Below are 13,125 nucleotides of genomic sequence, written 5' to 3' on the forward strand. Positions count from 1 at the left end.
TTTAGGGTAGATTTTAGCCTAAGTAGTTATTAACAGAAATACTGAAACTCTTATCTCTGAATTTACTGGTTATAATATCTCTCCCATAATAAACAAAACTTACCAAATCAAATGTTTTCTGTGAAAGCCAAGACAAAAACTGTCAAAACAACCAGCCAATTTTGCCAGCAGAGAGGGAAAAAAGATTATTTAAATTATCTTGAAATATAAGGCTTGGTAAAAGGAAAAAGTACATAATAATCTTTGGAAACAGTGTTCTCAGACAATATGTTTTCAGGTATGTTCAGTTGTAGCTTATTTTGCTGATAATTGTGGTAGGCTAATATTGTGCCTATTATCTAGTAGAATAAACCTTTAAAGCAGCAATATTTAGCAAGCTGACCAACATCAAAGAAAGCCTCGGGGGAAGAATTTGGCATAACATTCACCACCTGTTCCTTACTTTATTTCCTGAAATGGATGCCCAGGCATGAAAATTGTTAAGCAGGGGAAACACAGAACTGAGTAGTGTTAGCTTGGTCAGTGTTAACAGCAAAATCATTTTTTTTTTCTGAATCAGGCTACAAGGAATGAAATTTATTAATGTAACCATAGTTAATTAATGGAACATATTAGTGCATGTAAGACTGACAGGTAATTGTTTGCCCATTGGAAGTACAGAATTTGTTTTTTATAATATATATACAAATTTGATAGCAAATATCTACATACCTTGCTTGTGTGGTTACAAACAGTGATATCAGTTGCCCGCAGACACTTAACAGCAGCATCTTTAGATGTGAAAACTAAAATTACATATAGTAAACACATGGATGTTGAATAAAACAGAAAAGATTATGTAGGTTTGCATGTTGCAAATAGCACTGACTGTGCTATTAATTTCATTTCCACAGCCACAGATGACGAAAATTCTCAAACATGAGTTTTGCTAATACAATTCAGTTTAACTGTCTTCAGTAGTGGGGCTGCACTACAACCTATTAAATTAAAAATGTGGATAGCTGAGGATGCAGTAGATTATATAGAAACATATAACCAAAATTAGATGACATTGATTAATGATATCTGTTACTGAAGAGACCTTTCATTCAGTCTTCATGTAACCACAAGTGACCCTGAAACATCACTGTGGTTTTTAGATCTCTACCTCATATTTTCTTTACAAGTGACTTACCCCATCAATGTTTAAGAAACATGTTTAACAGTGTTGCTGACCATATTTACATTGGGTTTATAGCAGATTTTTGATTTTTGACAACTATAACAAGATCTGAAAGGGATGTGGAGGTATGTAGAACGTATTAACAGCTTTCACAATAAATTGCAGGATTTTTTTTAAAAAAGGAAAACTAATAAAATGTGATCTGCTTCTACCAGTTAGCTCTTAGTAATTTCAGAAATAACATGCATGAGTTCATCTAAATATATACCGGCAATTTATTACCCTAACTCTGAGAGCAATTACCAAACTAATGTGAGTAATTCCATTCCAATTATGAGCAATATTCTGAACCATTTCCAAATAGATTCTGGTCATTAGTGGACCAGTTAAGACAATCTTGCTGTGATGCATCCTGCACTGAACTTGTGTCAAAACTAAATCTTTTTTTTTTTTAATTTACTTTCCACATGGAAAAAAAAGAAATCCTTAATATTCCTTCATTAATTGGTGTGCCTGAATTCCATCTCAACATTTTTTTTAAAGGACCACTTTTTACGAAACTGAAATTTCTTCGATCGTGGCTTTTCAAGGCTAGGTGAAAGATGGCTGTTTGAAAAGTGAAAGTAAATACATTATGCCTAATTGAATGCATTCCAATGGAACATTTAATATTCACAATAAAAAGCTAACATGTTTGCAGCTGTCAAAGAAATATATTTATATCAGTGTTACAAGCTTATCCTTTCTTACAGTGTGTGGAAACATGAAAAAGTAGAATTCCAATTCACATTAAAAGTTTCTTACACTTCCTAATATTCAGATACTCAAAACTTTATACTTTAATAAAGGCATTTTGAAATCAGCCATATAAAAAGATATATTTCTGCTTTTGAAATATATTGAGCTTTGTCAAAATTGTGTAAGAAGGATCTTAAACACTACCAGTGCTTTTGAGAGAAAAAAAATCTTGTATAAACAAAAAAAAGGCAGCAAATATTGCTTTTGCTATTGTGAATTAATGCTTAAAGAACACTTACAGAATTAAAAGATGATGCACTACATGAAGAAAAAGGGGAATTAACACAGAAAATAATCTATCCAGAGCCTATTTAAATTAATAAGGGTCCTGACCATTTAGTGGAACTTGGATAAGGTCTTCAGATGTTAATACTATTAACTTGTAAAGAACCTGTCCAGTTTCAGGTTAAGTGGCGGGTTTTCTGTTGAAGCCAGTGAGAATTACATGAGACCTATTTTTCATGTGAATGCTACATTTGGTGTGAATCAGTCCTTAGTCTGCAGTGATGGAATCTTATTTAGGGTAGGTAAAATAGCCACCCAATCCCTCCATGCATCAAGGAGAAATAAAGGAGTAGCATTAGATTGCAGATGCCAAAATATTCTCTGAAGATATTTTCTTTGAAGAAATACAATAAAATTCTGGATCTTTCCATTTTAGTCACTGGGGCTCTCATCTGCAATCATTCACCATGTACTTTAATGAAACAGCTGTGTTTGAGCAACAGAGTGGTAATTTCACCACGCAGGAACTTCAACTTTTGCCCTAGGGCATTGGAGTCCAACTCGCAAGCATCTGGCTGTTTGATTGATGATGGACACTGGTATGTTTTAGGAAACCACTTGATAAAAATGTAAAACAACTATTGGCACCAAATGGCACCCTTGCTAACTACTTCTCTGCTAGTTTAAGGATCAGAGGAGGATGACAGCTTGCACTGGATTGATCATTTCACAGTGTTATGCTGATGTCAGTCAGGTCAGTCCATAGGTTTTGTGATTAAAACCTGTATTTTTGCTTCCTAAATTGCCCTGCTCTGCTGACACATAACAGCTGAAGTCCTGCATCCTATCCATACACCACTCCTATAAAGAAGGGATTAAATCATATGCCATTAGAACTGATCATTTCTACAGTTCAGAGATATACCAGACACTGAATTTCAGAGTAACAGCAGTGGTTTAGCTTAGAGTTACATTTAAATTTTAAATCTTCCTCCGGAGGCTATAGCAAAAGAATTCAGGAAGGGCAGAAATATTCATTAAGATTCAAAACAAAAAATGAAATAGCTAAATATTCTGCTATGAGATTGAAAGAAATGAATTTTTAATATGGACAAAAATGGCTTTAAAAGTATTTATTCATAATTTAATGCATACTTTGAAAGTGATGACAAAAGAATTCTCTTGTACTTAGTAGTTAACATGTTAAGTAAAGGCAAAAGAGTAATCCCAAGCATACCAAGCTGAAAATGTCCCTGTAAGAGCAAAAATGAATCAGTCATAGAAATTGAGGTCTATCCACAGAAGAATAATCATGATGTTTGGCACCATTGGCCTTCTGTAAAATTTCTAAAACAGTAGAGTTAATCTATAATTATTTAAATTTTAATTTGCATAAATAATAAAAACTTTGAGATTTATTTTTGCTTAAATTTTCTCTTTATAAAGTAAAATGACTTCTCATCATTAGAGGGGGTTTGCCTGCAGTATAAGGAACAAGCAGGTTTTTTGTGCTAAAAGATGTCTACATTTCAAATCAATGTAAGAAATAATTCTAACTTTAAGATTCACTATATAGATGTGTTTACTGAAATTCAGAGGTCTTAGTGGATGTGAAAACGACAGAGATTTTTGTCAATTAGTGCACAGGCTTAGGAAGGAGGGACCATGAAGTCTCACATTCTGGGTTATGAAAATGCTAAAGAATTACAAAATAGTCACTGGTTGGATTAGACAATACACATCTGATGCCATTTGTTGGTTGGATTAGACAATACACATCTGATGCCATTTGTGCCTTCATCTTAGTATCATACCAGATGATACAATGGTCTCTGCTTTCATCAAATTTTTATGGCCATTGAAATCACTTTCGTTATCTACTAAAGATTCCCAGTATGTCATCACCAAAAAGCGAAGCAAAGTACTAGTGATGTCCAAATGTAATCTCTACAGTTTCACCAGCAGAGGTTTTATGTTGGCTCCCTGAAGAATGTTGTTTATTAATGCCTGCAGCGTTAACAACAAGTTGCACTTTGTAACCTCAGCTCTTGCTGAGGCCAGTGCAAAAGGAATAAGGATCAGCCTCCTTACAACCCCTCTGATGTGTTAAGTCTTTGGCAGCCATCAATTCTTAATCAAAACTATCGGTTTCGCTACCTGGTCAGTGGGATCTCGTGCCACGCAAGATTTTTTTCAACTCCCACACAGAAAATTCAGTGGGTAGCTGCTGAGGAAGCAGTTCATGTATATGTAAGCTCAAGGGTATGTTATGCTCTTGGCAGGCATAAATATTGTATGTTCTTTGTCCATTAGCTGTTATGAATTTGCTTGGCTGCTGCAGGGAACATTAGTGATGCACTGGGGTGAATGTGCATTCCCAAGGTCTTTCTCAGCTTTCAGCTGACCCCCTTGCTGTGATGATTTGTCCAGGTGGGTTTCTGCTCCCAGAATTTACTCACTTTGCAACAACCCATTCTTGCAAAGAAACTGTCTGTTGGCAATTAAACCTGGAAAAAGTCAAGTTTTTATTTCTTATTCAACTAGAAAGGACTCCACTTTATTGTCATATGATTTAATAAAAAAGAACAGATTTTTGGCAAGAAATACTGCCTGGACATGTTAAAAAGGAACAAAATGATGCCATAATATATGCGGATATTATACTACTTGGCAGGTTGCCGTAAGTTAGAACTAGACCTTCCCCTGGATGAAACCAGAGGTACCTGTTACAAACCTGATGGCTGTGCTGACCCATCAAGGGAAAGACTACTGACACAAGACTGTATGCATTGGTTCTGGCAGAATTTTAATAGATGAGCAGCTTTCTATAACCTATTTTATTCAATTAAGAGGATCCTTCCAGATGTTACCAACTACAGAAAGAATTGTATCCTCTTACGGCCCATTTCTGCTACACAATTAGACTTAAAAAAACCCATTATCTGCCCTTTCATGGCCTTTGTGAAATCCTTCACACATCAGCAACAGAAAGAGCAGGAAAAAGAGCCCAAAGAGAAAGACTTGTCAGGAAGAGTCAGGTATGTGTCCAACATGGCAACGATATAGAAATTTTGAAGATAGTTGTTATACTCAAGCACACAGCTACAGGCATGATCTCCCTTGGGGCAAAATGTTGCAGATGTAGCATGGAAGAACCAAAAATGGAAGTGTCTGAATGTGTTTCAAAGCATTTTTAGGGTCCCATGCCTTCTTAGGCAAATTCATCGCAAATCAGTCTTTAAGTCGTAACTTAACATTTGTTCACCTAAAAGGTACCCTTTTAGTACTCTTACTCAGTTTCAACTTACATGTGCTTGAGCAACTGAGCTTGTTTCTGTTATTTCCTACCTTTAGAAAATTTTATTTTGTTAATTTGAAAATAAGATACAAGTGAACACATAGTTGCGACTTTGACTACCTAGATCATGTTTAGCAGAGCACCTAAATTTTTACTCCAGTTTTTGCAACCATAAGTAAAGGGCATTTATCTTTTAGGAATTACTAAACACATTGGAAAAAATGAAAGACTTAATTACCTAAATAAAGGAAAATTGTCCAGCCTGCAAATTGCAAGTGTTCCATTATTCCTCGTTTCCTTGTTTCCTGACTTTTGAAAAATCATCAAGTTACCAATTAGTTAGTGCTTTTGTCATAAATATTGTCTTTTTTCAATGATCTATTGAGCACTGAGTCATTAGGAACCAGAGAGTATAACCAATCTTTCTTTATTTCTTTTTTTTTCCTCAACTGCTGCCTTTATTTCTGCAGTATGTACGTGTGTCTTTTGATACAAAACCTGACCTTCTTCTGCATCTGATGACCAAAGAGTGGCAGCTTGAGCTCCCTAAACTTCTCATCTCTGTGCATGGGGGCCTTCAGAACTTTGAACTTCAGCCAAAACTCAAGCAAGTCTTTGGAAAAGGCCTAATTAAGGCTGCTATGACAACTGGAGCATGGATATTCACTGGAGGAGTAAACACAGGTAACAGCAACATTGAAATGAAAGCTCAGTGGCATCTAGGAGATTTTATCACTGAAAAAAAATTAGGAATGATAAGATTAAGAAGCTGTTCTATGTTTTATTTTGTTAGTGTTGGCTGTACTATGTGCAAAAAAGAAAATGCCAAGTTCATATCACCCTGGCAGCTACCAGAGAATAAAAGCTTTGCTAAAGCATGAAAAGCACACTCAGGAGCTGAAAATAAAGCCTCCTGTGGGGCAATTATATTAGTATATTGCCAGTGAAGACTTTATAAGATCAACAGTAAGCTACAGGGAGGGACTACTAACCAGAAACCAAAGAAGTTGAACTCTTATTATGTAAAACAGAAAACACTTTCATCCAGAAATGTCCTTTATTTTATACATGGCCTGACATACGAAAATAAAAAGTTCTGTATGTGGATGTAGTGGAAAACTTTCTTGTGACTAAGTATTACTTTTTCCTTTCTTGTAGACAGCTTGACCTAATTTTTTTTCTATTACCCCTCCAGCAAAAAGCAGTAACACTGCCATTTCTATTCAAAGTGAAAAACATCTGTAACATACCATATGGGTGTCCTAATGACCCAAGAGACCTGCTGGCCCATCTCCACTAGGAGACAGCATGTAGGTTTTGAGAATAAGCTGCAAAACATAGTTCCCCGGGAGAAAAAGGCTGAGCAGTAGCTTCCCAGTTACCCTCACTGAAGGATTCAGAAAGGAGGAGAGAGTCAGGGGAAAGTCAGAGTTCTGCTGGAGAGAAATAGAAAATGTTTTGAGCTAGGACATGTAAAGTCTTACGTCATTCTCATGTGCTGCAGTAACAAAGCTATGATTTATTACTTCAGTAATCCCACAGAGTGTATTCCCTTACTGTCTAAGGAAAACATTGTAATCACTCTATCATGCATTCATTTTAGTGTGTTGTGGATCAACTCCTACATATTTGAATACGAATGCTTAATAGGCGTCTTGGGCCTTTTGGTTTCCAGAGCATATCACATTTAAAACAGTATTCAGTTTTATGACAACAGCAATACAAATAGCAATAAAAAGAGGTATATCTCCTGGAGTCTTAGATGAATAGACAGATTCACATATATGTAATATACCCCACATCATTGCAGAACAAGAGAGTCAGCTCACTGACCTGTGTGATGTGGTGATGATAGTTACATTAGTTGCCAGGTGCACTTACAGTGACAATGGCAAAGACAGAAATTTTAAGCTAAAAGCACATTAGAAAATGATAGGTAGCGTGCACTCATTGCAGTGGATTACCACAGGAACAGCAGAAATTAAACTACAGAAATTTAGTTTAAAAGGGCCAAGTATAACATTTGGGTTTGGCAAATGCATGACTACTGCATGCTATTTTTTGAATCATCATAGTTGCAGATGACAAAACAATGCAAATGAACTGGGAAAGGAAATGTAAATACTGTTGAAAAAGGATTTTTTTTTTCTTGTAATCAAAAATTACCTAGACAAAATAATGAAATACAACTTGCTGTGTGTTGGGTTTTTTTTTTAAAGCAAAAGTGTAATTCTAGAATTAATTCTGCGCTATCAGTTCCCTGTCATTGTTTTCTGATTTCTGGAGCAAAATAGTTGATTGCTCCAGGGCTAGGTTTTCAAACTACATAGGTGAAAATTAAGTGCTTTATATCTTTGTGAAATTGTACAAACTGAGAATTTGTGAGTACAGTCTGTTCTGTTGATGATGAATTTCTCAAACTTATTTCTCTGAATAAAAGTATAATTGAAAAATCCTGAAGTACTGCTGTTGGACCAAGAATCAGTGATATAAAAGGGAAGGTGCATACCTGGCTATAATCATGGCTCTTAAATGGCTTAAATAAGTTGGTCTGAACATTAATGTCATGCAGACAGTTGATTATTCTAAGTAGCAGACGTTTTTTCAATCTTTAGAGAATTTCTGCTTTGAATCCTTTGGGTTGTTGGATCATTGCTTAATTCAAAGCTGATTGCAGGAACAGGGGTTTGTTCTTTTTTCCATCACAGGAAGTAAATTAGATCCCAGGACTTAGAGGATTTACTAGGCTGTGGGGTTTTTTTCTTGCAGAGTTCATTTACAGTGCAGAAAAACTATAGCTAAAGACACATCTACTGTGTGACTCTTATTATTCCAATCCAGTCATCTTGAATTATGGAATCTGAACAAGAAGCAAACACAGAAAATGAATAGCAAGTAATATCCACAGTAAATCCACAGAACTGCTCTTGATACTCAAGTAGAAAAAAGATTTTACGGAAAGAAGGAGGAATGTCACTTGTCTTCTGCACAGAGACACCACTGAAACACAAACAAAGCCAGCCTAAAGCATACAAGGAGCGTTATCAGAAAGCCCTTGGAGTAGAGTGGGGGAGCACTCTGTACTAATTTCTGTTTCCTCACTGGTCCCCAGGGAGGGTGCTAAAACTCTACTGAAAGCTGTCTCAAGTGACTGGGTTGGTTTGGAAAGAATGGTAGAATAGCTCACCACAGAGTAGTGTAATGATGTTTCTGCATGTCCATCCTTTATACAGGCACAAGTGAACATTTGTGGGCAAGCTACATCTTTTTTTGTTTCTTTGTGTTTGGTTTTCTTCTGGTGGGGGGAATTTTTGTGCTTCTTTCTATGCTAGTCAAGGATACAAATGCTTTCATGCACATATGTTTGTGAAGTGCAGATAAATAACACACAGTCAGCTGTCAACATTTCCATTTCTAGAGCTGGATAATTCTTTTTCTTGCTTCTTGCTGCTTCATTTAATATTTCTTAGATTAGATATGATATGCTTACAATATTATTGTAGTAATAAGTTTTAAGCTTTACTTAATTGTAATTATATGCATAGGTGTGCCCTAAAAGTAGAATGCCATCCTGAGAAAAAGGACATAACTGTGATTTTCTTTTTTATGTTGTTTCTTTCTCAGGGGTCATTCGGCATGTTGGAGATGCACTGAAAGATCATGCCTCAAAATCTCGAGGGAAGATCTGCACCATTGGCATAGCTCCCTGGGGGATTGTGGAAAATCAAGAGGATCTGATTGGCAAAGATGTAAGATCTATATGGACACAGATCACCAACATATATATATATTATATATAAGATAAATCTTATATTAATATATAAGATATATAAATCTTCCAGATGTTTCCTTTCCTCTCCATCCCTCACATAACATTTCTACATGCACAGCTTTTCCATTATGGTAGATAGCAGTTTTGACATGACAAAAGTAAAAGTTCCTGTACTATACATTCTTTAAAAATAAATTATAAAGAATTTCTTTACATACTCTTCTTGAAAATATAGTTTCATCCTTAGAATACTATGAATCCTAAGTGAAAGTGCCTAAGAAAACACTAATTGCAAACTTAATTTGATTTCTTTTGAAAAAAATACTATGATGCATTGGTTTGTTTTGGAATTATAGAATGCCCCCCTATAATTTAGTCCATCAATTCAATTATTAAAGTACAACCATTAGGGGGAATTATATTAGCACAAGGGTTTGTACTATAACACCACCTAGTCCTTGTATAATAGGGTTACTAGTGTATACAAACAAGTGGGATGGGACTCTGCAGCAGTAATTCTGAGTCACTAATGAACTCTTCTGAGATTCAGTGTGAAAGGCGAGTAGCAGATCTAGCTCGATAGGAGGACAAGGTGCACCTTGTTAAAGTGTAATGTACCAGTCAATTTCAAATAAGCATTCTTTTCTGACTAGGCATAGAGTTCTAGAAGCATTGCAAGAAGAGAGAAAGCAAGAAAGAGCACCAAATTAGTTGTGAATTTTGGGACATTGTTATTCCCTCATTAATTATTTCTACCTGTTGGAAAGCTACTTATCTATTTTAACAGATACTCACCACCTTTTAGTGGGGCTCTGGAACCTTCTTTTACAGAATGAGCTGATGAAGTTGGTTTACCAGTTGTTCCAATCAACTACAACAGCATGCCATGATTCCTGATTTCTTTAACAGACATTTTCTTCTAAATGTCCTTAGAATTTAACAGGAAACCAAGAATCATAGAATCACAGGATCAAAGAATATCCTGTGTGGGAAGGGGCCCATAGGAATCATCAAATCCAACTCCTGGCTCTACACAAGAAGAAGCTGTATGCTATTTTGTTGTTGTTTTTTAGCAAAGGTTAATACTTGGTCTGAACATCAGACAGAAAGTAACAAAAGTTTTAAAAATGAATTTGGCTAAAGTCTTTCATTAATGCTGTCACAATTATGTCAGTAAGATTACAACTACAGGGTCCTCACTAAGATAGATGAAAAGTATCTCTGATAGACAAAACTTTTCCTCTGAACCTATTGGGTTCTAATTCTTTCATAGGGTGATTCATCAGCGGCATGAAGGAATGCTGAAGAACTTCTGATATTATTCATCTCTAACGCACATGTAATAATACTACTTTATGCCTACTGAAATTGAATTTCATCTTCCATTTTATTGCCCCATCAGGCTGCTTTATGAAGAGTGTCTTCAACTCTTCATAGTGCACTGAAATATCTGTACATTTTTCACACTCTTATTAACCCCAAAGCCCCTAGAACTGCATTGAACACGAGTTAGGCCACAACATTCAGCTAGGCCATTTACGTCACTAAATCTTCTTAGTAACACTCATTCTTTTCAAAAATTAACTCTTCCTACTTAGTGTTTTCCCTCCATTCCCCTCAGCTTTCCACAGTTACTAATCCCTCAAAGGACTTTTCCTCTTATCCAATGTGTGCAGTTTCCTTAGAATGATTTGGTGAGGAAGCTTTTTGAAAGCTTTTCAAAAATCAAAGTGTACTGTGTTGACTGGCTCATTAGAGGTGAATGCTGTGAAATGAACCAAGAAAGGGAAATATAAATAGTACCATAAGAACATAAAATGAATCATCATTAAGCAAGAAACAAAGGACACAAAGGATTTGGCAGGGGGGCGGGGTGGTGGAAGTCAACCAATATTAAAAGGCCTGTCAGACTCCAGCATCAATGCAGCTTTATGCCTATATGCACTACGTCCACTTAAATTATGATCAGAACAGAAGAGCTGTCAAAACATACCCTTCCAGCATCAGACAGATACAGAAAATTGTCTTAGTCATGGGATTTGGGGAGGGGGAGAGAGAAGGGGAGTCACTGCCATTGCACATGCTCTGGTGCATGTTGCCTCCCTGTGCCTCACGGCAAGTCACGCGTGCTCAGCAGAGCTGTGCCTCTACTAATGCACCAGCCCGTGTCTGGCCTGTACAGGTCTTGAAGTCACAGCTGAGGAGTTTTATTACATTTATCACCCATCCAAATCGGTCAGCTCTTGGGAATCCCCAGGGCTTTCCTCAGAGCCATAAAGAGAACTGGCCAAGTTAAGCAAGATAGCAATACTGTTTGCTATTTGTTATATTGTGATGGCTGGAGATCCCTAAAGAGACTTGTCTTACTCCAGTACTTTGAAAGCAATATAGCAGAAAATAGTGCCTCTCTTAACAAACTTAGATTCTAATTTAAAAACAAAGCATGCAGGGGAAAGGTAGTTAGGTGCCTTATTTCCAATCTTCTGAAAGAAAAACTGAGAAAGTAAGATAGCTTGCTCAGTCTTATAGAAAACTTGGGTTATAAACAAGTTTATACAGACAGCCATTCTTCCTTGTAAGTGTATTTTGTGAGTCTTTGTAGCATGTGCATCTTTCCTTTCAGAGTCTGTATAGTCCTTGTTTGGGTTTAATTCCCTAAATCCAGTGCCTGGATTACAAAGAGAACATAAAATTTAGTACTTTCCTTTTGCTCAATGAAATATTTCAAAGAAGTTTCATTTTTAGCCCAAAGAAGCTGGCATTTGAGACTTAAAGCAAAATATGCTTTTATCATGCAGCTCTGAAGGGGACATTTCCAGCATATTGTGATATCTCATTGATCAGTCAAGATGCTATAGTGTATAACCGACTACTTCAACAGAATGTATATTTTTAGTAGTTAAAGTTTTGAGAAAAATACCCAAAATTTTCTCACTAATTGAAACTAATTGAAACTATTATTGAGTTTCTGTGCTGCTACACTGAATCACTGCAAAACCTAGGACACCCATTCTTCCATGCCCTCTATAAAAATCCTTCCATATGTGGATCCAGCAGGTTGACATAAGGAAAAGTTCCTAAATTTCTTCCAACTTTCTTGGGGTTTATTTGTCTCTCAGAGTGTTGTTACATCCATGGACTGCAGTGTGTCTCTCTCTATGTTACTTCATTGATCTTTCAGTTGCGCTCAACAACTGGAGTATAGCAAAACTGAAGCTCACTGGGTATTTTGGAAAAAGTAAAATACGTATAATTTTTAATACTTTGGCCAGTGAAAAGAGAGCAATAATAGTTGGCTTTTCTCATTTAGTGCAGCCGAATGCACAACTGAAAGTGTAAGTCTGCTTTGTAGACCTGTGCATAAACATGAAAGTACCACATAAAACCAGAAAGTGTTATCAGAAACTACTTTCTCACACCAAATTTATATCTATATAATAAATATATTTATATAGCTTATACATTTTACTATAGAATAGTATATATAGTATATTATTTATTTTACTTGTATATATATACACACTTTTCATGCAATCATTTCAAAAGTAAGTTATATTTTCTGTTTCCTATAAGTCAACTTTTAGAAACACATTAGTTGCCACTTGTAGATCTTCTTTACGGATTCCACTAATACCAGATACCTGTTTTTTTGTACTGCTCAAGATATTCAGAAAAAAATAAATCTAATAAAACTCAAGCAATGACTCAAAACCTACACTCCTATATAGATGGAATCATAAAAATATGGAACAAATACTGTCCCTGTTCACATAAAAGCTAAATTTATATTGGACTAAACATAACTTTAATCCAAATATCCTTAGATATTTCCTTTGTCAAAAAAATTAAGCCTGGATTTCTCAGTCTGTT

At 35.8% G+C, this 13,125-nt stretch overlaps 1 protein-coding gene across 3 annotated transcripts in view; it reads left to right on the forward strand.

Annotated features, from left to right (window-relative positions):
* TRPM3 (transient receptor potential cation channel subfamily M member 3) overlaps positions 1-13,125 on the forward strand; it is a gene marked incomplete at both ends in the record, with an annotated part of 433,595 nt that overhangs the window by 294,778 nt on the left and 125,692 nt on the right. For 2 of the 3 annotated variants that reach the window (XM_084277970.1, XM_084277971.1), the window contains 2 exons: positions 5,954-6,167; positions 9,108-9,232. In XM_084277970.1, the coding sequence (XP_084134096.1) occupies positions 5,954-6,167; positions 9,108-9,232 (339 nt within the window). Of the gene's footprint in view, positions 1-5,953; positions 6,168-9,107; positions 9,233-13,125 lie in introns of those variants that run through there. The other variant, XM_084277972.1, reaches the window with a different exon arrangement.

The sequence above is a fragment of the Gallinula chloropus genome (assembly GCF_964237585.1).
Source record: "Gallinula chloropus genome assembly, chromosome: Z".
NCBI classification, from domain to species: domain Eukaryota; kingdom Metazoa; phylum Chordata; class Aves; order Gruiformes; family Rallidae; genus Gallinula; species Gallinula chloropus.